The sequence below is a fragment of the Sturnira hondurensis genome, unplaced genomic scaffold, assembly GCF_014824575.4.
Source record: "Sturnira hondurensis isolate 20B ecotype Veracruz unplaced genomic scaffold, ASM1482457v3 Scaffold0004136, whole genome shotgun sequence".
NCBI lineage: Eukaryota > Metazoa > Chordata > Mammalia > Chiroptera > Phyllostomidae > Sturnira > Sturnira hondurensis.
In genome coordinates, this window is record NW_028076767.1 from 9,330,740 (window position 1) to 9,354,112 (window position 23,373).

At 41.3% G+C, this 23,373-nt stretch overlaps 1 protein-coding gene across 2 annotated transcripts in view; it reads right to left on the reverse strand.

Annotated features, from left to right (window-relative positions):
• Nucleotides 1-326: 326 nt before the first annotated feature.
• Nucleotides 327-23,373, reverse strand: part of CCDC150 (coiled-coil domain containing 150) — a 74,821-nt gene continuing 51,774 nt past the window's right edge. The window contains exons 15-26 of one of the 2 annotated variants that reach the window (XM_037043717.1): nucleotides 17,362-17,469; nucleotides 13,511-13,639; nucleotides 12,226-12,395; nucleotides 10,420-10,513; nucleotides 9,205-9,374; nucleotides 8,123-8,249; nucleotides 4,770-4,964; nucleotides 4,322-4,390; nucleotides 4,073-4,234; nucleotides 3,000-3,086; nucleotides 946-1,065; nucleotides 327-667 (exon numbers count right to left, since the gene is read on the reverse strand). In XM_037043717.1, coding sequence (XP_036899612.1) covers nucleotides 554-667; nucleotides 946-1,065; nucleotides 3,000-3,086; nucleotides 4,073-4,234; nucleotides 4,322-4,390; nucleotides 4,770-4,964; nucleotides 8,123-8,249; nucleotides 9,205-9,374; nucleotides 10,420-10,513; nucleotides 12,226-12,395; nucleotides 13,511-13,639; nucleotides 17,362-17,469 — 1,545 coding nt within the window. In that variant the 3' untranslated portion in view covers nucleotides 327-553. Of the gene's footprint in view, nucleotides 668-945; nucleotides 1,066-2,999; nucleotides 3,087-4,072; nucleotides 4,235-4,321; nucleotides 4,391-4,769; nucleotides 4,965-8,122; nucleotides 8,250-9,204; nucleotides 9,375-10,419; nucleotides 10,514-12,225; nucleotides 12,396-13,510; nucleotides 13,640-15,992; nucleotides 16,288-17,361; nucleotides 17,470-23,373 lie in introns of those variants that run through there. The other variant, XM_037043718.1, reaches the window with a different exon arrangement.

A 23,373-nucleotide genomic window follows, 5' to 3' on the forward strand; every position in this document is an offset into this window, starting at 1 on the left:
CCGTACTGAATATCTTATCTGTGTTTGTATATTCACAATCTCTCATATCTTACATTATTAAAAAGATATTAGTCTTATTAAAGATGCACTGGAAATTACCCAGCATAGAAGGGTGTAAGTTGAAAACACAGTGGAAGAATTTTTACCATTTACAGGTGATTCTGTTTCCAAAAATTATCTGGTGGATGTCAGACTGGGAGAGTTCACAGAAACAAAACATCATATAATTTAGTTGCTGTGTCATAAAGTATCTCTCTCAGTGAATGCTTTTGATAAACTGTACTTAGAAAAACAGCCAAGTATCATGCAACAGCATCTGCTATTGTGCAACAAATTAATGTAAATTTATTGGGTGGAAAACAGGGAAAGAAAAAGATAGGGTGGTTCTCTATTGATATCAGAATTCATAAAAGGATAAACTCGGGTCCGAAATCTTCAGCCCACACCAAAGACTTCGTGTTCCGATGACTGTGGAAACAGGCTAGCCCTGGTTGCTGGGCCCAGGGAGTCATGCGGTGTAGCTACAGTCGCAGCTCCTCCTCTGTCGTGGATGTCACTTTCTCTCTAGATCAGGATACTTCTTGGGCACAAGTCTAAGATTCTGTTTGCTCTCCCACCGATGTAGAACAGACTGGTTGGACATGATATTGCGCCTTTTCACCTGGTCCTGTTGGAGAGAAACACACCTAACACTGTTCAAAACTAACTGCAGAGCCGTGGGCCTACTTCGTCTTCACATCATTTATTCAGCAAGGGAGGTGGTTCTAGTCTGGGCAGCTTGGGGGTGGGTAGAACTTTTAAGAAAAAATTTAGTTTGTTGCTTTCCTTGCAGCAGTTTAAAGAAATCTACAGATTAGTACAGAGGATAGCTGGATGAAGACAAAACTTCTATAATTAGAAATCTAAGAATTGCTTAAGACAGCCACGTCTAACTAAATGCCCTACCTCTTCCCGCCACCTGTTTTCCCGGGGAAGCCTCTGTAACCGGTTTTTTGTCAGCTCAAGTTGTAGGCCATCGAACCTGCACTTAAACCAGCGGTGAGCTTCTTCCAGGTTAGCTGTTATCTGAACATATAAATGTTATCATTAAAAGTTACAACAAACAGTTAAAGTTTTTGTGTATTAGTTCAAGAGACTTTTTACCTAAGTATTAAAGACCCAAATTCTGACTGGAAGGTTCTTGCAACCTATTTGCATAATTCACATCCTATAGATGAGATAATGATTTCTGAACATGGAGCTAAAGATGAAGGCAGGCCTGCTTCTTCTTATGTCTTTGGTAGTATTTCCTGGATGTGAACACGGGTAAAACAGAATCCAGGAAAAAAATAAGAATAAAAATACAACACTGAAAATGAGAATGGTAGTTCAAACTATATTTTGAATTTTATTTTCTAAGACTAAATAATTCTGCAAAGTCCCTAAACTGTGAAAGAAGGATTTTTCTGTTGTGCTTTATGAAAAAATTGAATGAATTAATAAAAAACTGGACCAGCCTACTATATAAGCTGTCTTTTCTTTGTTTCCTTTATCATAAAAATACCTTACACTTTACTGAGCTCATAAGCACACATTTCCAAATTATCTTTGTTAGACCTGAACAGTCCCTCTGAGAGTCTGTTTTTGAAGATGAACTGGAGTCAGTATTCATTTATTTGACAGATATTTACGGACTTTATATATGCCTGGCACTTTTCTAAGTATTTTGGATTCTCTGGTGTTTTGAAGCTAACAGTTGTTTATTTTATGTGAAGTATGCTTTGAAACAGGTCCAGACCACACCTCTAGAACAAAAAGTAAAACGACTGGTTTTCCCCCTTTGATTACTTGTTTTGTGACGGCATTTCTGGTTTTTGATTCTGAAGCCCGAGAGTGGCATTTTCTCCCGGCCCCGAGTGCAGGGGCTCTGCTCTGTCTAGCTCGCTCACCCTGCATCTCCACTGCCTGGTGCCTGCCATATACGGGTCCTCAATAAATGTGCTACGGGGTCCTTGTCCTGCATTAGCCAGGTCACAGTAGAGCTATGACATAGTGAGATAAGAAAGTAGAGCTCCCCTTGTTATTTAACTGTTAGAAAGCTACAAAGCTATCTTCCAGGTCTGTTTGTACATCCTACCACCTAATCTAGACCAAGCCTGACATTTCTCCAGCACTGGAGGGAACGATGCTTGAAATGACATTGTGCATCCTATCTCCTCCTGCATGGGGAATGAGAGGACAGCTAACATTCACTGAAACTTGCTCTGAGCCATCTATCAGAAAAATGGAGTCGGAGGCCTTGACTTCCTGACTCATGAACATGGGAACTGATGAGTTAACGTAACTGCGACTTCCTTAAGGGCACAGCAGGTGTCACCACTGGCATTCAAACTCGGACTTGTCACAGTCCGTATTTTTTTAAACATACCATGTGATAGTCATATTGCCCTGTGATTTAATAGCTATAAAAGGGAAATGCCTTGACCAACTGATAGCAACATCTCCATAATCCCTTAAATTCATTAAGATTCTGTTTCCTTTTCTAGAAAATACAGGTGGTTGTAGTAGAATGATTTCAAAGATCTGTTCCAGCTCTAAAAATGTATGATTGTAAATGCCTTCAAAAAAAGCAAATTCAAAAATTAACAGGGCCTACTTCACACTTCCATTTATTGATTGAACAAAGAGCTTCCACTTTCACGTCAAACAATAACGCGTTAAAATCCACACGCGGCCGGTCTTGCCGTCTTCTGCTGGTCTCCCTCCCTCTGCTGGGAGGGACGTGGGTGCCAGGGTTGGCCAGTACTTCGGCAGCCTAGTGTCTCTCGTCAGGACACACAATCTTGGTCTAAAAGTGATCTCTTCTTTATAACGGAGCCTATACTTATAAGCTGCTGGTTCTTGCCTGTCGTGCTCCTGACGACTACATTAACAAAGGAGTTTGCACTGACGTGTGTGCTTCAAGGTGGCTGTGTCTGAAGAAACTCGTCTAATTCTCTATGTCCGTGGTTCTGGCTCACCTGTTCTGATTCCACGCTGGCTTCTTTCAGTTTACTCTCTGTCGCCTCTTTACATTTCTTCAGGTGTCTGACAGTTTCTTGCAATTCCTGAAAACGTGACCCAAACAGTTTACAAAGTCCCAATGTATCTCACTGAACAAAAAGGTTCAATATTGCTAGTAAGTGAGCAACCAAGTTATGAAACCGTGACTGGGGACATCTAACCTCAGGTGCTACGCAAATACAAGGTAGGGCAGTAATTTTCAGTTTACCGACCGTGTACATATGTGTATATGATTACATATTTTGATTTATGATTTGATTTTGATTTGTTTCTCCGGAAACAAAGTGGTTACATCACTTTCCAGAATTGGAGGGATGCTTTTCATAGCAGAGTCTCTGTTGGAAGCCAGAGCGTGATGATCTCATAAAGGTCCCTTTTCAGGGATACAATGTTATGCTTTTCACTAGGTTGGGAAGATGAAAGTCCTGTAACAGCAACGGGTGCATATGAGCTACAGGAAGAACCAAAGGGGTGTGAAGTCCCTGGAAAACCATGAAACTCAGTTCACAAATCTTACTTAGTAACTACTACTTTGCATATGTGAGTTTTAGCTGTTCTTTTTAATTTTTGAATATTATATTTATTTTTAGAGGGAGGGAAAGGGAGAGAAAAAGAGAGAGAAAGAATAATTGATGTGAGAGAGAAACATGGATCCATTGCCTCTGGTACGCACCCCGACGGGGGACAGAACTCACAACCCAGACATGTGCCCTGACAAGGAATCGAACCTGTGACCTTTTGGTTTGCGGGGTGATGCCCAACCAGCTGAACCACACCAGCCAGGACAGTTTTAGCCATTCTTTTAAAAAAGTGTATCCTTTTTGTTAAGTTAACATTGAGAATATATGCCACAGTTGAAGCTATAGGCTACTTCCTAGATTCTATGATTCTAAGAACTTTAGTGAAAATAAACAACTTATAACTTTATTTTTGTCTGTAGGGTCTAGAAAATTTAGGTGCCCTATGCTGGGCGTTCTGGCACACGTTGTCTGCTGACAGGCTTTGAGGTGAATCTCAGGAGACCGTTTACCTGGCACCGATTCTCCAGCTCCTGCCTTATTTTCCGCTCCGCCTCCAGCCGCAGCTCTTGCTGTTTGCTCCGCGCCGAGGTGTCGTACTGGCTCCGGGCCAACATCTGCATCTCTTTCTGAAGGTTATTCATTTCAGATACAAATTTCTGGATGCTCAACGACTGGCAGGGCACAAAGAGGGGAAACAGTTGGTGTCCAAGTTCAGGATTTTATGTGAATGGTAAACATAATCTGTGGAAATCATCTACCTGTTCATAGTTTTTTTTCTGATATTGATCCTTAATTAGCTCCATTTGCCTCAATTCTGTTTCTATTTGCTGAAAGTAAATGTGGAAATAACACAGATCAGTGGAGTGGCTGGCTCGCTCTTTGCCCATAGGATGACAAAGAGTCCCATACAGGATCCACAGTTAATAGTTCCTCCTGGGCTTGCCTTCCCACCCAGCCCACTGACCCTGACAAGGCAAAGTCCTGTACAGCCCCATGGGAGAGTCAGATTCAGAGCTGGAACCAGACACTGGCAGCTACCTAGAAACCAAACATTTACACAGCAGTGTCTAGGCTGGAGAAAGAGGTAGTCCCCCCAAGGCAATGTGCCCACTTCCCGGGTGAGGCTGTAACCCCCAAAGAACTGCCTGCCTGGGCCTTCGTCAGTTACTGAGGAAGTGAGGGGAGACATACGGTTTCTCATACAACCTTCATCCTCTCTATATTCTGAGCATTATTCGCCTTAGCCGACAAGTGGAGCTTAATTTGCGCCTTTTGATTCTTTATTTTCTCCTTGCTACTGTTCAGTAGCTTTTCTAGCTCTGTAAGTTTCTGCCGCAGCTCTCGGTTGGTACGGGACACTTCCACTGACCGGAAATTGGCTTCATCAAGGGCTTTCTTCAGCTGTGGAACACAAGGGAAAATTAGAACATTTTTACCTTCCATTTAGTGAGAGAAGTGTATGTGTGTAGCTTTGTCCCTATATTTTGTTTTCTTTAAACCTTTCTTTTAAAAGGGAGGGTAAGTGAGGCAATAATAATGTCCAAATAAGTAGATTAGTGGAGGGATACTCTACGTGATTTTCAAAATTTTTAACACTAAAGAACACAATCTTTCTTAGGACAGATAAGTAATGTAAATGTAAGTTCAACATCTGTGCTTTTAAGAGTGTGGATTTGGGGTCAGACTGAAGTTCAAATTTCAGCTCACCAATGACTAATTTTGGGTGATTAACTTCCCTAAGACTCAGGTTTATCACTGAAAAAGAGTATGAAGAGCCTACTTCATAGGATTCACTTAACAGTTAAATAAGACCAAGTACAGAAGGAATGAAGGGCCTGACACCTACTTGCTCGTGATCACAACCCTGCTTTAAATGTTTCTCTTCCTTTCTGTCACTTGTGATCCCATGTCTGGAGAAGTGAAAATAAATTATATGGTAGTTTATATAAATATCTGTTCGTTATTGACTGACTACCACTGCATGTATTTTTATAATACTGCCTTTTGTTTTTAAAGAAAGCTGCCTGGTGGAAAAACAGCATAGTGATTACTGCTAAAAACAAGACAACAGGCCCAAAATGGAGTCACTTATGCTCCGTCACCAAACTGAGACTAATTACAGTTTCAGTTGAAGCCGTCAATCAGAGTCACCTGATCAACACCAGCAGGATAATCTTCCTGGTAGACCCCTGTTACAACCCTAAAAGGCAGTAACTTTGCCTGCTTTTTCGCCAAGTGTAAATTCCTTGTTCCTGCTCTCTTCTTCTCATTTTGTATAGCTCCTTGTAACTTTTCATCTGCTAGATTGGATGCTGCCCAATTCAAATTGACCTCAAATCAACTTTTAAAAGATAAACTAAGGCATACTAAAATTTTTAACAGTTCTGATGTCAGAAGAAGGAACTGAAGGAGACCCCTGATAGCCCCCAGGAGCAATAAGCAACCAGGCAAAGTTACCCATGAGCCCCCTGAGCTCCCTGTTTTCTCCATGCGGCTGGAGGTCAGAGGCCCAGGTGCGCCCCTCTCCGATCCTAGCTCTGCAGCTTGCGTGCTGTGAGCTTCCCGACTTGATTGCAGCATTTCTTTTTTCCAGACTGGGTCCGACTTAAGCTGGACTTGAGTCCCAGATGAGGCCTCAGGTGACTGAAACTTTGTTTAAAGCCTGAACAAGCAAGTTAACCTTCCCAACCCTGACAACCCTAACCTTGAATCGCAGGGGCCAAGTGCAGAGCTTCTAGCTAGATAAGCTCATCTGTTTACAGGGCGCTCCAAAGAAAAAGGGGTCTCAGCCCATGAAGGGTAGAGGGAAAATTATGCTTCCTCCTCTATGGCTTCTGGTGACCAGGATGAGACCCACTGGGACACCCCACTCACCTCAGAGCCTACAGACAGGATCCTGGGAAAACGGGCAGAAGCTGGAAATAGGTGCGAATTCTTACCCAAAGCCCGATATCCCTGATCTCTACCTGTGGTGCCCAGTTCAAGAGAATGTAAAATTTCACATTGTCCCTTCCTTTCCAAACTCAGATTGGTCGGCAAAAAACATCTGCAGGAATCAGATCCTTGCATTGCTTTCAGGTAACCACTGGTGGTTAATCCTTTCTCACCAGGGACAGGTATTGCCTCCCTGTTTGTCTCCTGTTATGTCCCGAGACCTGGACTCGGCACCTGTCAGGTTGGGGGCTCACAATGCACAGCTGCACAGCAATGTGGGTTCCACTCTATTTGCGGCTGAATAGGGCGGGCAGGAATGTGGGTTGTACTCCCTCTGCTGCTCGGCTCTTAGTGACTGTTGCCAGATCTCAGAGGAACTACCCTAACTCTTTCTTTCTTTTGGTGGCTCTGGATTTTGGGAGGATGGTATCTTTTGCGCCTTTGGGGGGAATATTTACTGCTTGTCCCATCCTGGCTGAAATGTGGCGAAATACTTGAAAGGTACACTGTAATTACTAAATGCACCAAATTTGGCAAATTAAAGACCAGCATCCCCAACCAAGTCTTAGAATTATTTGAATTCCTCTCTCACCTTTGCTCATGATACATTTAGTGTCTGTCTTGATGTTTTTTTTCTATTAAAATGACTGTTTCAATTGTTCTCTATTTTCAATAGAACTACTTTGCTTAGACCTAGCCATTTAAAGTCCAGAGTAACTGTTCTAGCTTTCTTGAGCCTCTATGTCTCCAGTTCCTCTTTTCCTCTCACTCTTGCCCACCCTCCACTGCTCTAAGACCAGCCTTCCTAAAATTGTGCTCATACCATTACCTCCACCTGTCCCACCCCTACCTTTCTCGGAAACCTACAGCGCTCCACTTTTGCCTAAGAGTCCCCATCCAACATTCTGGTAGTCTAGGCCCTGGCTGGTCCATCCAGGCAAGCCACTCTTTCTCAGCCCTTCTCTAGTCTCTGCTTTGATCAAGAGAGAGACACATCCTTTTCATTTGCTCACACACCCTGCTCATTGTTACTAAGTTTTGTTCGCCCTCTCACCCCTCTCACATTGGGTATCTGTCAGTTCCTCGAGTCTCAATCCAGCTTCCCTCTTTCTATCATCCAACTAGCCTATAACACAAACCTTTCCTAACTTTAAATTCCTTCAAAATTATACACAGCCTCTAGCTATCCGAGGAAAGTCTTCTGATGTTTTCACTGTTTGTCTCGTGTGAAGAGTGGCGATCACAACTAAACAAGGGTCACTTGGCACACTCAGCAGGGACCGTGTGTCTTCTGCTTTCACCCGTGCCTCTCGGGATGCCAGTGAAGCGAATTGAGGAGACAGCTGGTTTGATACATATCTCTGATGACAGTCTCCTTAGTCCTTCCTCCAACTCAGTTATCACTCTCTGATGGAAAAACTCTCATCAAGGCTTCCTTCACTGGGCAGGGAATTGTATACAAGAAACTTTTTTTGTGTCAGTTTACAAATAGCATAGAGAGGGCTCCACTGCATCTGGCTTGCTGGGTGGTCAAGGGGGATTAAGAAGAGCCAAAGAATAACCGCATCCGATAGCCAGTTCGGGCCTTACAGGGCATTCGGCTAGAGAGGAACTTGACTCCGCACCTCAGCCACCTCCCGTTGGGTCGCCTTCTTTGCAGTGTCCCTCTCGGTTTGGAACTGCTTCCTTAGAGTTTCCATGCGTTCGGCGTGCAGTTCTGCTTCCATTTTAGATTCCTCAGCCATCTGCTCTCTGTTTTGAAAAAGACAGATGATAATCACTTTTAGAAGGTGAGGAGGTAAGAAAGATTTGGAGAAGAATTTGCAACTTTCCAAAAGGTGAGTGGTTAATAAATGTGATCAGTCACCAGATGAACCTCACTGATGTGGAGCTCATCTTTAAAAGGAGGAAAGAAAGCACAACCTGTAGCATTAAAAACAGTTACTCAATATAAAGAGACCCAACTAATAGGGCGAAACACATACTACACATACTCTTGTTTTAACCAATAATGAACAGTCTTGAGCCAGCAACACTACCCCAGAATATAAAATTTGTAGAGATCACAAATACAAAAAATACCTTTTCTGCTTTAGCTTATACCTGCCTCCTGTGTCCACATGTTCACCACCAGAAAGGAATAAAGGTCTGCGTGCACTCCGCAGTTCCCTTGGGAATACACTTCCATGGAATGTTACTGACACCTAAGTCATGTTTACCTACATACAGTTTAAGACAAAACTTGAGTGGCTTCACCTGAACTTGATGGGTTTGACCTGACTAATCTCAGGCCAAAACTGACAACAATGGTTTAGCATCTGCTTAGATGGAGTCACCCCACTCCTGTATGGGAACAGCCCATCCAGGATCCTGTTATTCCTCTTCCAGTTCATGCTTTTAAAGGACACATAGGCTTTTGATTGACAAGGTTTGGCAGAAACATGCAAGTGTCCCTCCTAACCAGTATCTGTCCAATTTTGGTTTAATCTTTGTGCGGAGGAGAAGCCTGGTACCACGTGAGTTGATAATGAGCACACCCAGACAGCTAATATCTGCGGCTGCTCCGTTATTTCTGGCTCCCTGACACGGCTCCGTGGGGAGCACCAGTTCAGAAGGAGGAAAGGGTTTAAAGCGGTTTATGTGAAAAAGACAAACTTCCTTTCCCACGGGCTGTTCCCTGATTTCATTATGACTATACTGCTCTTACTTAAAGGTTTCCAAATTCTGCAGCTCAAGTTCTTTTTTCTCCAGTTTCTCCTGGACGTGGTCAAGCTTTGTCTGCAGATGATTATTTGTCTGGAGAGCCTGCTCCAGGCTCATTGCCAGCTTCCGGTTGTCTTCTCTAGTCACATCTAGAGCTTTCTGTAGAGGCTCCATCTGAAAGCGAGAAGAAGGTTTTCACTCCACCGTAAAAAACAGATGCAGAAAGTCCACAACACCCCACAGTCTTCTCCTACATCACCAAGTGCCGCTGAAACAACAATTAGTTGGAAACAGAACCAGGACTCTCTCCAGATGCCTGGAATATATATGTGAGATATAGTAAATATATTACTGTAAATTAGCTTTGTAAATATAGTAAATATAGCTTTGGATACTCTTAGAAGGCAACAGGAAGGGCATGCTCCACTGGTCACTAGAGAGCTTTGGAAAATAAAGCCAACTTCATTTATTCTGATTTTTAAATGTTTACAGTAGTTAAATTACCCCTCCTGATCCTATGACCTTCTGGTGTCACTGTCTACAGAGATGAGAACTGGCAAGTACATTTTGTATATACTTCCAGGAAAAAAAACTTCTTTACATAAGCTATCCATGTGTATTTTATATACATGCTTATGTGCATTTTCACATGTGCATATACCTGTGAGCACACGTGAGTGTGTCCTTCTAGTAGTGGGCTCACTTCAGCTAGTTTAAAAAAAAATTGATTTTAGAGAGGGAGCAAAAGGGGGTGGGGGAGAAAGGGGGAGAGAGAGAGAAACATCGATTTGTTGTTCCATTTATTCATGCATTCATTGGTTGATTCTTGTATGTGCCCTGACCAGGGATCAAACCCACAACCTTGGCGTATGGGGACAACATTCTAACCAACTGAGCTACCCTGCCAGGGCTCTGGCTGCTTCTGACTGAGGGTAGAGTTATTCTCCAAGCCCATTAACTTCTTTAATCAGTTATGCATTAATAAATGAAAAGCATGTGAACTATATAAAACAAAAAGCATTAGGCATAATTTTTGTCCTGGTTTCCTAATAAATGATTAAGATTGCACACCCATTTCCTATCTGTAAATATGTCACTGTCCAAAACTCAGACTTGAGTGAAAAGGAAATTTACCTGATTGTTTTACTCCATTTTCCCCAAACAGCAACATCCCAAATAAAACCAAATAACCATGCTATTAACAACAGCCTGGCTGTACCTCACTGCTGTGCTGGGCATCCACCACGAGCATCCTGGCCTGCCACTGGTCCACCTCTGCTTCCAGCTTCTGCACTCTCTGCTGATTCAGAGCCCTAAAGTGCAAGCACAGGGAGAGGGGCTGGAGACAAGAGCCATCTAGGAATGATGCCACTGGGAGTCGCAGGGCACTTTCCTTCCAACCCCCTCATACAAATGGCACATGTAGTAGGTTATAGATGCTCAGAATATCTGCGAGTTGGCAGGTGACAATTAGTAGCCTCAGCTCCTGGTTAAGAAATGAAGACTCCTGTGAATTAAAAACTTGTGCCATCAATGGGACAAGTCTGACTCGATACATTTAGCCAGAGATTTTCAACCCGTGTGCCACAAGCATTTTTAAAACACCCAATACCTGACTATTTAGTCAGAGACACTGACTTCTTTTCCCTTAGATTGCCAAATGAAAAAATGACAACAGCCAGCACAATAAATAGCTTTCCAGTATGAATGAATCAAAATTATACCTATTATTTTTCAAATCAGAAAAAATAGAATATAATTTTTGGTATGATACAGAATTTTAATAATTAGTTTATGTGTGCCATGAGGTGAAAAAAGGTTGAAAATTGCTGCATTATGCTACCAATACATGTCAAAAACTAATGGGCTGTTAATTTATAATATTATATATATAATTACTATAAATTTTTACATTCATGAATACACACTGATTGATATATATATTCACTGAATATATACAGGGTCTGGTACAAATAATGCCCCTTTTTATTACATAAAAATCTTTTATTACAAAATTATAAGCATGTTAATCTGTAACATACGATATTACATTCCAGCACACAACACGACATTTTAGGTGACATGTTCAGACTGCTGTCCATCTCATGTGAGATGTTCATGTACCCCACCAACCACACTCAATGGAGTTACTTCTGCCGGACCTTGTGTATATATTTGCTGAACACACACACACACACACACTCACTAGTACAGAAATGTATCACCTCTGTATGGACTGGCTTAATGTCGAAATTTCTGCTTCTGAATACAATAGCTACCTAGAATTTTATTGTGAATGGTAAATAATATTTTTATTACCTTCCCCTTGAATTTTCTTTTTCAATGCAGAATATACACTTAAAATATGTAACAAATAAAAATAAATACAGTGAATATGAAATTCACTGTAAATGTGAATGTTATGTAACATGTAAATCACATGTTATGTAATTCTTCCATAACACAGAGGCAATAGGCACCGCTAACACACACATTACATAATTTTAGAGGCCTTACTAAACTCAGACCCTTTGTTCATTAATCTGAAAGAACAACTTTTATGTAATTTTTGAAACTTTCAAAGCAATTTACTTATAAAACATGGTTAGATGTAGTTCTCAGAATGATTTGTCTAGAATAATTATTAATCTGTAAATAGGATGCTAATAAATAGATAATTCAAACTAAAGTAGGCACTTAGCTTCAATTATCTTGACAACTATAATTCTGCAGATCCAAGGGTAAGTTGAAAAGTGTAGACAACAGTAAGAGTAGAATGTGGATCACATGAATTTCTAGAATGCCTATTCCTTTATATCACTACTAAAATATAAGAATTTTGAATTTCTAAAAATCATGTTAGTTTCTAATTTCAGACTTTTCATAACTTTAAACTCATTGTTTAGACATTAGTTTTCTGCAAAGGAAGGACTATGAAGTGACTTGGTTTCTTGACTTCACACTGCTCCTTACTATGTGTAGCAGAAAAATACAACTACAAAGACAGAAAAATAGTCTCCAGTACCTTTCTTTCTTGAGGCCTGCAATCTCTGAATCCCTCCGCCCAAGCTCTATCTGTACTTTTTCCAGAGCACCTTGCATCTTACTGTGAGAAGCCAGCACATTCTCCAACATGATTGTAACTTTGCAGTTGTCTTCCTTAGCTTCGGCCAACTGTCGCTGAAAGTTTCCCACCTAATAGCAAATGAGACCAGACAAAGACATTTGATTCTCTCTGGTTATTCTGCTGCTCCCGAGTCCATTGCTTCTAGGTAGAGTGTGGAAATCAGGCATGTCAGAATGCTAAGAGAGATAATTAAAGTGTATTTTATTTTGTTAAGTTATTGTGGCTTTATGAAAAAGAAAACTAGACCCTGGCCTATGAATCCCATGGAGAACTCTGAAGTGCTTCCCAACTACTGGCATGTCTCTGCATGTATTAACCAGACACTGGGGTCAACAACCTCTTGGGTCTAGAGGTGGCCTCAGACTGGCCTGCTCTGGCCCTGGTCAGCTAGTGTGTGACGACAGCAGAAGGGGAGAACACACCTGAAGCCCATTAGAATTATCTCAGGGTCAAAGACCGTGAGAGCAAGTGGTAGCTGCTGCAAAATGATGTGACTCAGAGCCCTCTTCAGTGAGGCAAAATCCAGCAACTCCTGTCAAGGAGGAGTTGGGATGTGACCTCTGTTTTCACTAAGTACACACACTGTTCGAGTAGAAAGCACTTAGTGATTTAATTTAACATGAACTAATAGCAGTTACTATCATGTTAATAAAGCATAAGTAGGCAAGTTATTACCAAGATCAGATGTGTTTCAACCGAAAAAATTAGAATTTTTTCTTTTGATTATTTTGTTAAGGTTTTTTTCATCCACTTTTTAAATGTGTGTGTTTTTAAGATTTTATTTATTTATTTTTAGTGAGGGTAAGGGAGGGAGAAGGAGGGAGAGAAACGTCAGTATGTGGTTGCCTTTCACATGCCCCCTACTGGGGACCTGGCCTGCAACCCAGGCATGTGCCCTGACTGGGAACTGAATCAGCAACTCTGGCTCACAGGCCGGCACTCAACAGCCGGGGCCCTTTTGCTTATTTTAAGACAGGAAGTTGAAAAATTGGGAGTTAAATGATGCATTTTTAAAGAAAGCATTTTAAAGTGCTTCTAAAGTTTTCTTTAAAGAAGAATGCTCATCTGAATCAATACTCATTGTTTCTTACTAAGGTAACAAGTAATGAGCAGTGTGGCTTGTGAAAGATCACCTGAGCTCCGCCCCCCAGTAACAGACCTTCCCAGGGGACTGATGCCTTACCTTCTTGTTCTCCCTGTCCTCCAAAGCCTCCAGGTCCCCTTTCAACTTCTGACTCTCTTTCAGTGCCGCGTCGCGACACTTCATAACTTGTGAGAGCTCCTCTTCGTTCTTTTCTAGAATGGATTTTACCTTCGTAGAAAAAAAGGGAACAATAAGGACGTTTCGAAAGCACAGTAGTAAATCAACAATTAGAGTAAGACACTGCAATGTAGGAACCAAACTTAAAATGTTCAACTAAACATGCTTATTATAAATGAAACCAGCTTTATTAGCTATTTCTCCTTTTAAAGACAACTCCAACACAAAAATAAATTTGTGTGAACACAAGCAAACCTAACATTCGACAGTCTTCAAGGAAGTAAAGAATAAGGGAGAAGGCAGCTAAGACTATGAAGACTGTGCACCCGCGTCTGTGTAATTTCATCCCATGCACACTGTTCGTGCCCAATGCCACCGTTAAGATACAGGACTGGTCCATCGCCAAACTCTCTTGTGCCACCTCTTTGTATTCGTACCCTCCCCCCAACCCTCCCTGTACCCTAATAAACACTAATTTGTTCTCTATCTCCATAGTTTTGTCATGTCAAGAACAGTATTTTAAATACTTTAATATAACTTGTATAAGTAATATTCACATTATTTTTAATAGTTTTACTGAGATACATCTGACATACAATAAGCTATGTATACATAAAAATGTACAATTTTGATGTAGATATAAACTCAAAACAATAATCAAGATAGTGAATATGCAATCATCATCCCAAAATTTTCCTTATGCTTCTTTGTATTCTCCCTTCCATCTCTTCCTGATGCTACACCTGCACCCAAGGCAACCACTGATCTGTTTTCTGTCACAACAGTTATTTTCTAGATTTTCATATAAATGAAATTATATTGCGTATACTCTTTCTTGAATGGCTTCTTTCACTCAGCGTAATTGAGATTCCTTCAGTCTTTTGCATGTATTGATAGTTCATTCCTTTCTGTGCTGAGCAGTATTCTACCACACGGATATACCACAATTACTTATCCATTCACCTGCTGGACACTTGGGTGGTTTCCAGCTTTCAGCTGTTACAGAGCTGAAACAGCTGCTGTGAACACTGTGTACAAGCCTTTGTGCAGACATGTGTTTTCAATGATCTTTGGTAGCTACTTAGGAGTAAAATGGCTGGGTCATAGGTGGTAGAGTTTTGCTTTTAAAGAAACTACAAAGTATTTTCCACAATGGCCATACCACTTTACATTCTCTTCAGCAGTGTTTGAGAATTCCAGCTGCTCCGCATCCACACTAACACTTGGTATGATCAGTTTCTCAAATTTCAGACATCCTAGAGTTGTGTGGTGGTAACTCATTGTGGTTTTAATGTGCATTCCCCTAATGGCTGACGTTTAACATCTTTTTAAGTGCTTACATACCACCCATATACCTTTTTTTGATGAGCTATCTGTTCAATACTCTGTCCATTCTTTTTATTGTTTTTTTTTTGTAATGAGTTTTGAGAGTTTTTAATTCACCCTGGAGACAGGGCCTCTATCAGACAGGTGATTTGCATATATTTTCTCGAAGTCCAAAGATTAACAATGCCTTTGAAGAGCATAAGCTATCAATTTATCTTTTTTAATGGACTGTGCTTTTGATGTCAAATCAAAAAATCTTGGGGGGCCATGTACACACATTATTTTCAGTGACCATCTGCACTGGTTTTGATGGAGTCTCCGTGGATGTGGACGGCTGACTGTATGCACTGATCTGTGCCATTCTATACAGGGGTCTTGAGCATTTGTGGATTTTTGGTATCTGTGGAAGATCTTGGAGCCAACGCCCTGGAAAAGACAAAATTACATGCAGGCTCTCGATTGCACAGGGCGTTGATACTTCTAACTCATACGATGTTCAGGGGCCAACTGCACAGTTTTTACAATTCTAGTGTTTCTAAGAGATAGACACACACACACACACACATGAATGAAAAGGCTACTAGCAAAGATGTTTACAGAAAGGATCAAATAGTAGTCAACTCTAGAAGACAAACTGCAGTACTTTCAAAGTTTAAGTATCAAGCAAAGATGGATGTTCTAAAAAGTTTTCTTTGGAAAATATTTTCTGATGTTCCAGTCTTTAGGGCTTCTATTAATGTGTTTCTCTTTTAAAGTCAGGCTTTACCCATACATCTTAATTCGAACATTAAGATTAGTAAGTAGACATTTTGAATTAAAAAAAATCAAAATTAAACTTTAGAAAATCTCAATGGTTCCTACTAAGTCAAATCTGGTATTTTCTATGTCCAAAACCAAAAACTGTGTGATAGCCAGAATGATGGTTTCAGTAGGTATCACCAGTTTTCTCTATTTGTGAAGAACCTAATTTCCTATTGTTATTCATACCTGCAAAAGTCATCTTTCTGAATTGTTACTACTATTCTTCATTGTATAAACCTGAAATTTACTTATGATTTAATTTGTAGTCTTCACTTACCAAATCCCGTTTAAGAAATGTTGGTGGCTCATCATTAGTACATGGTCTTGAGGCAAGAATGTCTATTTTACCTTCCAGTCTTCCCTCCATGGTTTTAATAGCATTCAAAAGAGTCTTTAGAGAGATTCTAGAGTCGCCAATCTCAGAAGATCTCACAGAAGTCAGGGTCGGTGCAAAGGTCACACGGCGTGGAGAGTTTGGAATAACACTGGGTAAACCAACTGATGAAGTTCTTTCCTTTACATTGGGTCTAGAGCTTTCAGGGAATTTTGAAGATGCAGGCCTCTCTGGAGATTTCCTTCTTTTTAGAGGCATCACCAATTAAAAAGAACAAAATTAACTAAACCTAGAGTTATTTTCAAAGTATGTTCCTTTTACTGGAAGGAACAACACAATACTCTAAATGAAGCTGCGATGGAAAATACAATGTGAGAATGTGTTCTTTTGCTTTCAGAATGAAGAAATCACACTGCAAAGTATGTCCTAGTGAAGAAGCAGACCTTAATTCAAAGTCCCTGATGGAGAGCATATCTAATGAGGCCCTCTTGACCAGTAGAGTTGATGGTTAGAACCCTACCAGAATTCCATTTGGAGACTCATTCTAGTTTCTTGGTTACCAAAGGTACACATATACAAACATTAAAGGTACAGAAGGTACACATACTTACTAGAGTATCAAAGATTTTTTTAAAAAACTATATACATGGTAAATTTGTAAATCACTGAAATGAATCACTTTTTTTCAGTCATACATTCCTGGATTATTTTCCTCACAAAATATTTTATATTTCTTATTTATCTAACTTTCTCTATTCATTTGTTAAAATGTTCTATGACCTACAAAAGGTTTTCAATCTCAAAAGTCACAAGTTAGCACCTGCTCTACTAATAGCTCTTTCAAGTAAGCAGTCTGTTGCTGGTGTACCTTGATGCCTGTAATTCAAAAATCAAAGATACTTGTTCCTCATGTCTGCCAAAAATGTTAAGGCTCCAATTTAAAAACCACTGCCTCTATGAAAGAATTTCTCCATGCTTCCATTAAAATGTGCTTTCTATGAATGCTTATAACACAATCTATTTTGTTTCTCAAAGGCATACTTTCTATTCTATCATAAGGTGTATTGAGCACATTTCTAAACCTCAAATTAGAGTATGAGCAAGCTGAACGTCCCAATCCTGCTCCAGGCATCTTTGTGAATTCCTCTATGACTTAGTAGAACCTTGGGGTGTTTAAAAAGTGCTTGTTGAATTAAGTGAGAGAATATTAATCATTCTGGGACTGTACTGTAAGGCAGGAATAAAGGTACCCATTTCTTAAAAACTAATTAAAACAATGTAATGGCAATGTGTTTGCAGCTATGAATCACACCTGAGTATATTTGCCCTCTAGGGCCTTATTCAGCTTCCGTAGATGATCATTCTGTGAACGGGTTTCAGTGAAAGAATGTAGCTGTTCTTCTAGCTGTTTGACTTTTATCTAGGGAAAAAACAAAATAATAATAAGCCCCGTTAATATAAATATATATTTACTCCACAAGAAAAAAGATGTCACAAGTTTTTAAGTATATTTTTTGATTATGCTATTAGTTTTCCCAATTTCCCCTCCTTTATCTCTCCTCCACCCTGCATCCCCCAACCCTCCAGCCTTCTGCCCTCTTAGTTCATGTCCATGGGTCATACAGAGAAGTTCTTTGACTTTTCTGTTTACTATACCATTCTTAACCTCTCCCTGTCTATTTTATACCCACTAATTATGCTTCTTATTTCCTCTACCTTTCCCCACATTCTTTCCTTCCCCTGCCCCACTGAAAACTCTCCATGTGATCTCCACTTCTCTGATTCTGTTCCCATTCTAGTTGTTTGCTTAGTTTTTGTTGACATGTTTTGAGGTTCAGTTGTTGATATAGTCGTGAGTTGGTTGTCATTTTACTGTTCAGAGTTTTTGATCTTCTATTCCTAAGTCCCTTTAACATTTCACATAATAAGGGCTTGGTGATAATGAACTCCTTTAACTTGACCTTATCTGGGAAGCACTTTATCTGTCCTTCATTCTAAAAAGATAGCTTTGCTGGATAGAGTAATCTTGGATGTAGGTCTTTGCCTTTCACGACTTCAAATACGTTTTTCCAGCCCCTTTCTGACTGCAAGAAACCTTTCTCAAAAGGTTTCTTTTGAGAAATCAGCTGATAGACTTATGGGAACTCCTTGGTAGATAACTGTTTCCTTTTCTCTTGATGCTTTTAAGATTTTTTATCTTTAATCTTGGGTAACTTAATGATGATGTGCCTTGGTGTGTTCCTCTTTGGGTCCAATTTCTTTGGGATTCTCTGGGCTTCCTGGAAGTCTAGTTCCTTTGCCAGATTGGGGAAATTCTCCCTCATTATTTTTTCACACACATTTTCAACTTGCTCTTTTTCTTCTCCTTCTGGTGCCCTATGATTCTGATGTTAGAGAGTTTAAAGTTGTCCCAGAGATTCCTAAGCTTCTCTTCATTTTTTTTTGAATTCTTGTTTGTTCATTTTGTTCTGGTTGGATGTTTGTTCGAAATTGATTTGAGTCTTGGTTTCCTTCCCTTCACTGTTAGTTCCTTGTATATTTTGCTTTATTTCATTTTGGGTAGCCTTCATTTGTTCCTTCATTTTGTGACTGAGCTCAATCAGTCCTGTGAGCACCCTGATTACCAGTGTTTTGAACTCTGTACCTGATAGGTTGTCTATCTCTTTGTCGCTTAGCCCTTTTTCTGGAGTTCTGATCTGTCGTTTCATTTGGGCCATATTTCTTTGTCTTGGAGCACCTGTTATGTTGTAAGGGGGATGGACCTTAGGCATTCACCAGAGCGGGGCAATCCATGTCACTGGGTTGTAGTGGTATCTGTGTTCAGAGAAGGAACAACATGACTTGCCTACTCTACTCTAGCCACACTTCTCAATGAACTCTCTCGTATGAGATTGGGAGTTTCTCCAGCAGTGGCAACCCCTACAGTAGTTTACAGCGAGTTTTGAGTCTTTTTTAAAAAATATATTTTATTGATTATGCTATTACAGTTGTCCCATTCCCCCCCTTCATTCCCCTCCACCCTGCACACCCTCTCCCACCCACATTACCCCCCTTTTAGTTCATGTCCATAAGTCTTAAGTTCTTTAGCGTCTACACTTCCCACACTACTCTTGCCCTCCTCCTGTATATTTTCTCCCTACTGTCTATGCTACTTATTCTCTGTACTTTTTCCCCACCTCTCCTCCTCCCACGCTCTTGTTGCTAACCCTCCATGTGATCCCCATTTCTGTGGTTCTGTTCCTGTTCTAGTTGTTTACTTAGTTTCTGTTTTTGTTTTAGATGTGGTCGTTAATAATTGCAAGTTTGCTGTCATTTTACTATACATGTTTACCTTCTTTTTCCTAGATAAGTCCCTTTAACATTTCATATAATAAGGGCTTGGTGATGATGAACTCCTTTAACTTGACCTTATCTGGGAAGCACTTTATCTGCCCTTCCATTCTATGAAAGCTTTGCTGGATAGAGCAATCTTGGATGTAGGTCCTTGCCTTTCATGACTTGGAATACTTCTTTCCAACTCCTTCTTGCCTGCAAGGTCTCTTTTGAGAAATCAGCTGACAGTCTGATGGGAACTCCTTTATTGGTAACTGTCCCCTTATCTCTTGCTGCTTCTAGGATTCTCTCCTTCATTTTTATCTTGGGTAATGTGATTATGATGTGCCTTTGTGTGTTCCTTCTTGAGTCCAACTTCTTTGGGACTCTCTGAGCTTCCTGGACTTCCTGGAAGTCTATTTCCTTTGCCAGATTGGGGAAGTTCTCCTTTATTATTTGTTCAAATAAGTTTTCCACTCGTGGCTGTTTCTTTCCCCCTTCTGGTACCCCTATAATTTGGATGTTGGAACGTTTAAAGATGTCCTGGAGGTTCCAAAGCCTCTCCTCATTTTTTAAAATTCTTGTTTCTTGAGGGACTTCCGCCAAGAAGGAGGCATAGGTGGAAACACTGTGCCTTCTCCCACAACCAAGTTTGAATACAACAAAAGTTTGGAGAAACAAAGACACAACCAAAGGACAGAAAATTGAATTATACGGAAGTCCGACTACATCTAACTGTTCAACGGGGACGGTAAGAGGGGCGGAGCCAGCAGCGAGCAGGGTCGGGCAGGACATGTCCCCTGACCTAAGCGTGCAGGCAGCCCGGAACCAGTCGGGGTGCGGGGCAGACTGACCATGGTCGAACATTTGCGCACAGTGAGACGGACCACTCAGGCCCCAGGGGGCGAACCCAGTGGTGGTGGGCTGATGGCGGTGGCACACTTGCGTGCAGTGGGAAGAAACCCATGGGCCCGGTGACGGCAGCAGCTGCAGCACCGGTGAGGGTCGCAGTGGCAGATGGGACGCCATAGTCCCTCTTTGACCCCGCCCCCACATACAACGTCACAACCCAGCGACTGAGTTGCCCTGCTCTGGTGAAAACCTAGGGCTCCGATCCTGCTACGTAACAGGCACCAACAGCCCAAAAGATGGCGCAAGAAGAACTCAAAGTCCCAGAGCAGATAACTCTAAGCGACCAAGAAATTGCCAGCCTCTCAGAAGCACAATTCAAGACACTGTTTATCAGGATGCTAACAGAACTGGTTGTTTATAGCCACAAATTAGAGGAACATATGAAAGCTAAACTAATTGAAATGAAGGGAGATGCACAGGAAACCAATAGTGATGGAAAGGAAACTGGGACTCAAATCAATGGAATGGACCAGAAGGAAGAACAAAACATCCCACCAGAAAGGAATGAAGAAATGAGAATTCAAAAAAATGAGGAGAGGCTTAGGAACCTCCAGGACATCTTTAAACGTTCCAACATCCGGATTATAGGGGTACCAGAAGGGGGAAAGAAACAGCCACGAGTGGAAAACTTATTTGAACAAATAATAAAGGAGAACTTCCCCAGTCTGGCAAAGGAAATAGACTTCCAGGAAATCCAGGAAGCTCAGAGAGTGCCAAAGAAGTTGGACCCAAGAAGGAACACACCAAGGCACATCATAATTACATTAGCCAAGACCAAAATGAAGGAGAGAATCCTAGAAGCAGCAAGGGATAAGGGGACAGTCACCTACAAAGGAGTACCCATCAGACTGTCAGCGGATTTCTCAAAAGAGACCTTACAGGCAAGAAGGGGCTGGAAAGAAGTATTCCAAGTCATGAAATCCAAAGACCTACAGCCAAGATTGCTTTATCCAGCAAAACTTTCATTTAGAATGGAAGGACAGATAAAGTGCTTCTCAGATAAGGTCAAGTTCAAGGAGTTCATCATCACCAAGCCCTTATTATATGAAATGCTAAAGGGACTTATATAAGAAAAAGAAGATGAAAAATATGAACAGTGAAAGGACAGCAAACACACAGTTATTAACAACCACACCTAAAACAAAAGCAAACCAAGAAGACAGCTAGATCAGGAGTGGAACCATAGAAATGAAGAACACATGAAGGGTTAGCAACAGGGGAGTGGGAGGAGGAGAAGGGGGGAGAAGGTACAGAAAATAGCATAGACAGTAGGTAGAAAATAGATAGGGGGGAGGGCGAGAATAGTGGGGGAAATATAGAATCTAAAGAACTTGAGACACGTGGTTATAAACTAAGGGGGGAGAATGGTGGGTGAGGGAGTGTGCGGGGGGAGGGGAATGAAAGGGGGGAATAGAACAACTGTAATGGTATAATCAATAAAATATATTTAAAAAATAAATAAATAAAATGTATTAGATACTCAAAAAAATTCTTGTTTCTTGATTCTGTTCTGATTGAATATTTTTTTCTTGTTTCTGCTCTGAATCGTTGAGTCCCAGTTTCCTTCCCATCACTGTTGGTTCCCTGTACATTTTCCTTTACTTCACTTAACATAACTTCATTTTTACCTCTAATTTGAGACCATATTCAACCAATTCTGTGAGCATCCTGATTACCAGTGGTTTGAACTGTGCATCTGATAGGTTGGCTATCTCTTGGTCACTTAGTTGTATTTGCTATGGAGCTTTGATTTGTTCTTCTGTTTGGGTGATTTTTTGTCTTGATGTGCCTGTTACATGTGAGGGGCGAGGCCTTAGGTGTTCACCAGGGCAGGACAACCCAGTCGCTGGGTTGTGATGCTGTATGTGGGGGCAGGGTCCAAGAAGGAACAATGGCGCTTGCTCCGCTGTCAGATTTCAGTCCCTTCTGCTGCTTTCCCCAAGCAAACTGGGCCTTTCTGGTGCTGATTCCTGGGTGGGTGGGCTTGTATACGTTCTAGGACCCTGTGGGTTTCTCCAACAAACTCTCCTGTGAGGCTGGGAGTCTCTCCCTGCGCCTCAACCCCCACAGGTATTTTCCATCGGTGTTTTGAGGGTTTATTTCCCGGCGTTGGGACTCTGGGTTGTGTGGTCTGTCTCCCCAGTTACGCCTGGTTTATCTGTGTGCGAATGTGGCACTGCCTGGTCAGCCAGCTGCCTTGTGCGCAGTGCCTCGCTGGGTCTGCCTGTTGCCACCCCGTGCCCAGGGTCTGCCAGCTGCAGCCTGTGCGCTCAGGGTCCGCCTGCTGCCATCTTGCATACTTGGGGTACCTTGCGCATCTGGAGTGCCTTGTGCGCCTGGTGCCACCCTTTTTTGTGCCACGACCCCTCTCTGCTTGGCCACCTGACTCCACCTCGCCTACCAGTCTGGACGAATGTGTCTATTTTAACTCCTTGGCTGTCCAACTTCCACATAGTTCAATTTCTGTGAGTTCTGGTTGTTATTTTGTTTCTAAATTGTTGTTGTCCCTATTTTGTGCATTTTCTTTTTGTGCAAGGAGGCACAGTGTGTCTACCTATGCCTCCATCTTGGCTGGAAGTCTAGCTTTGTGTCTTTAGTTTCCCAGTCAGCCAGCCCGGCCTTGCTCACGTGGTCTGCCACTTTGCCATGAGTCCTCTTCACTCGACTGCCCATCTGTACCCCTCCTGCCCTCCTTCCAGTCTGAGTGAATATTTCTTTAACTCCTTGGTTGTCACAGTTCCATGCAGTTTGATTTTCTGGCACTTCTGGTTGTTTACTGTTTTTAGATTGGTTGTTATACTTCTGGCTGTGTGAGGAAGCAAAGTGTTTCACCTATGATTCCATCTTGGCCCAAACTAAGATGTCACAAGTTTTGCAAAAAAAAAAAAAATTATACAGAGAATTCTTAACACTTGTAAAAGCAATCCTAAGGTTTTCTAATCATGTAAAGAATGCTATTTCAACTCAAATACATAGTTGTTTAAACAGCTAAAAGTAAGCTATATCTTAAATGTATCTACATTTACATCTACATTTACATGATAATTCATTTGGTTTCTAATCCTTATGGAAACTCCAAATTAACATGACTCATGAATAT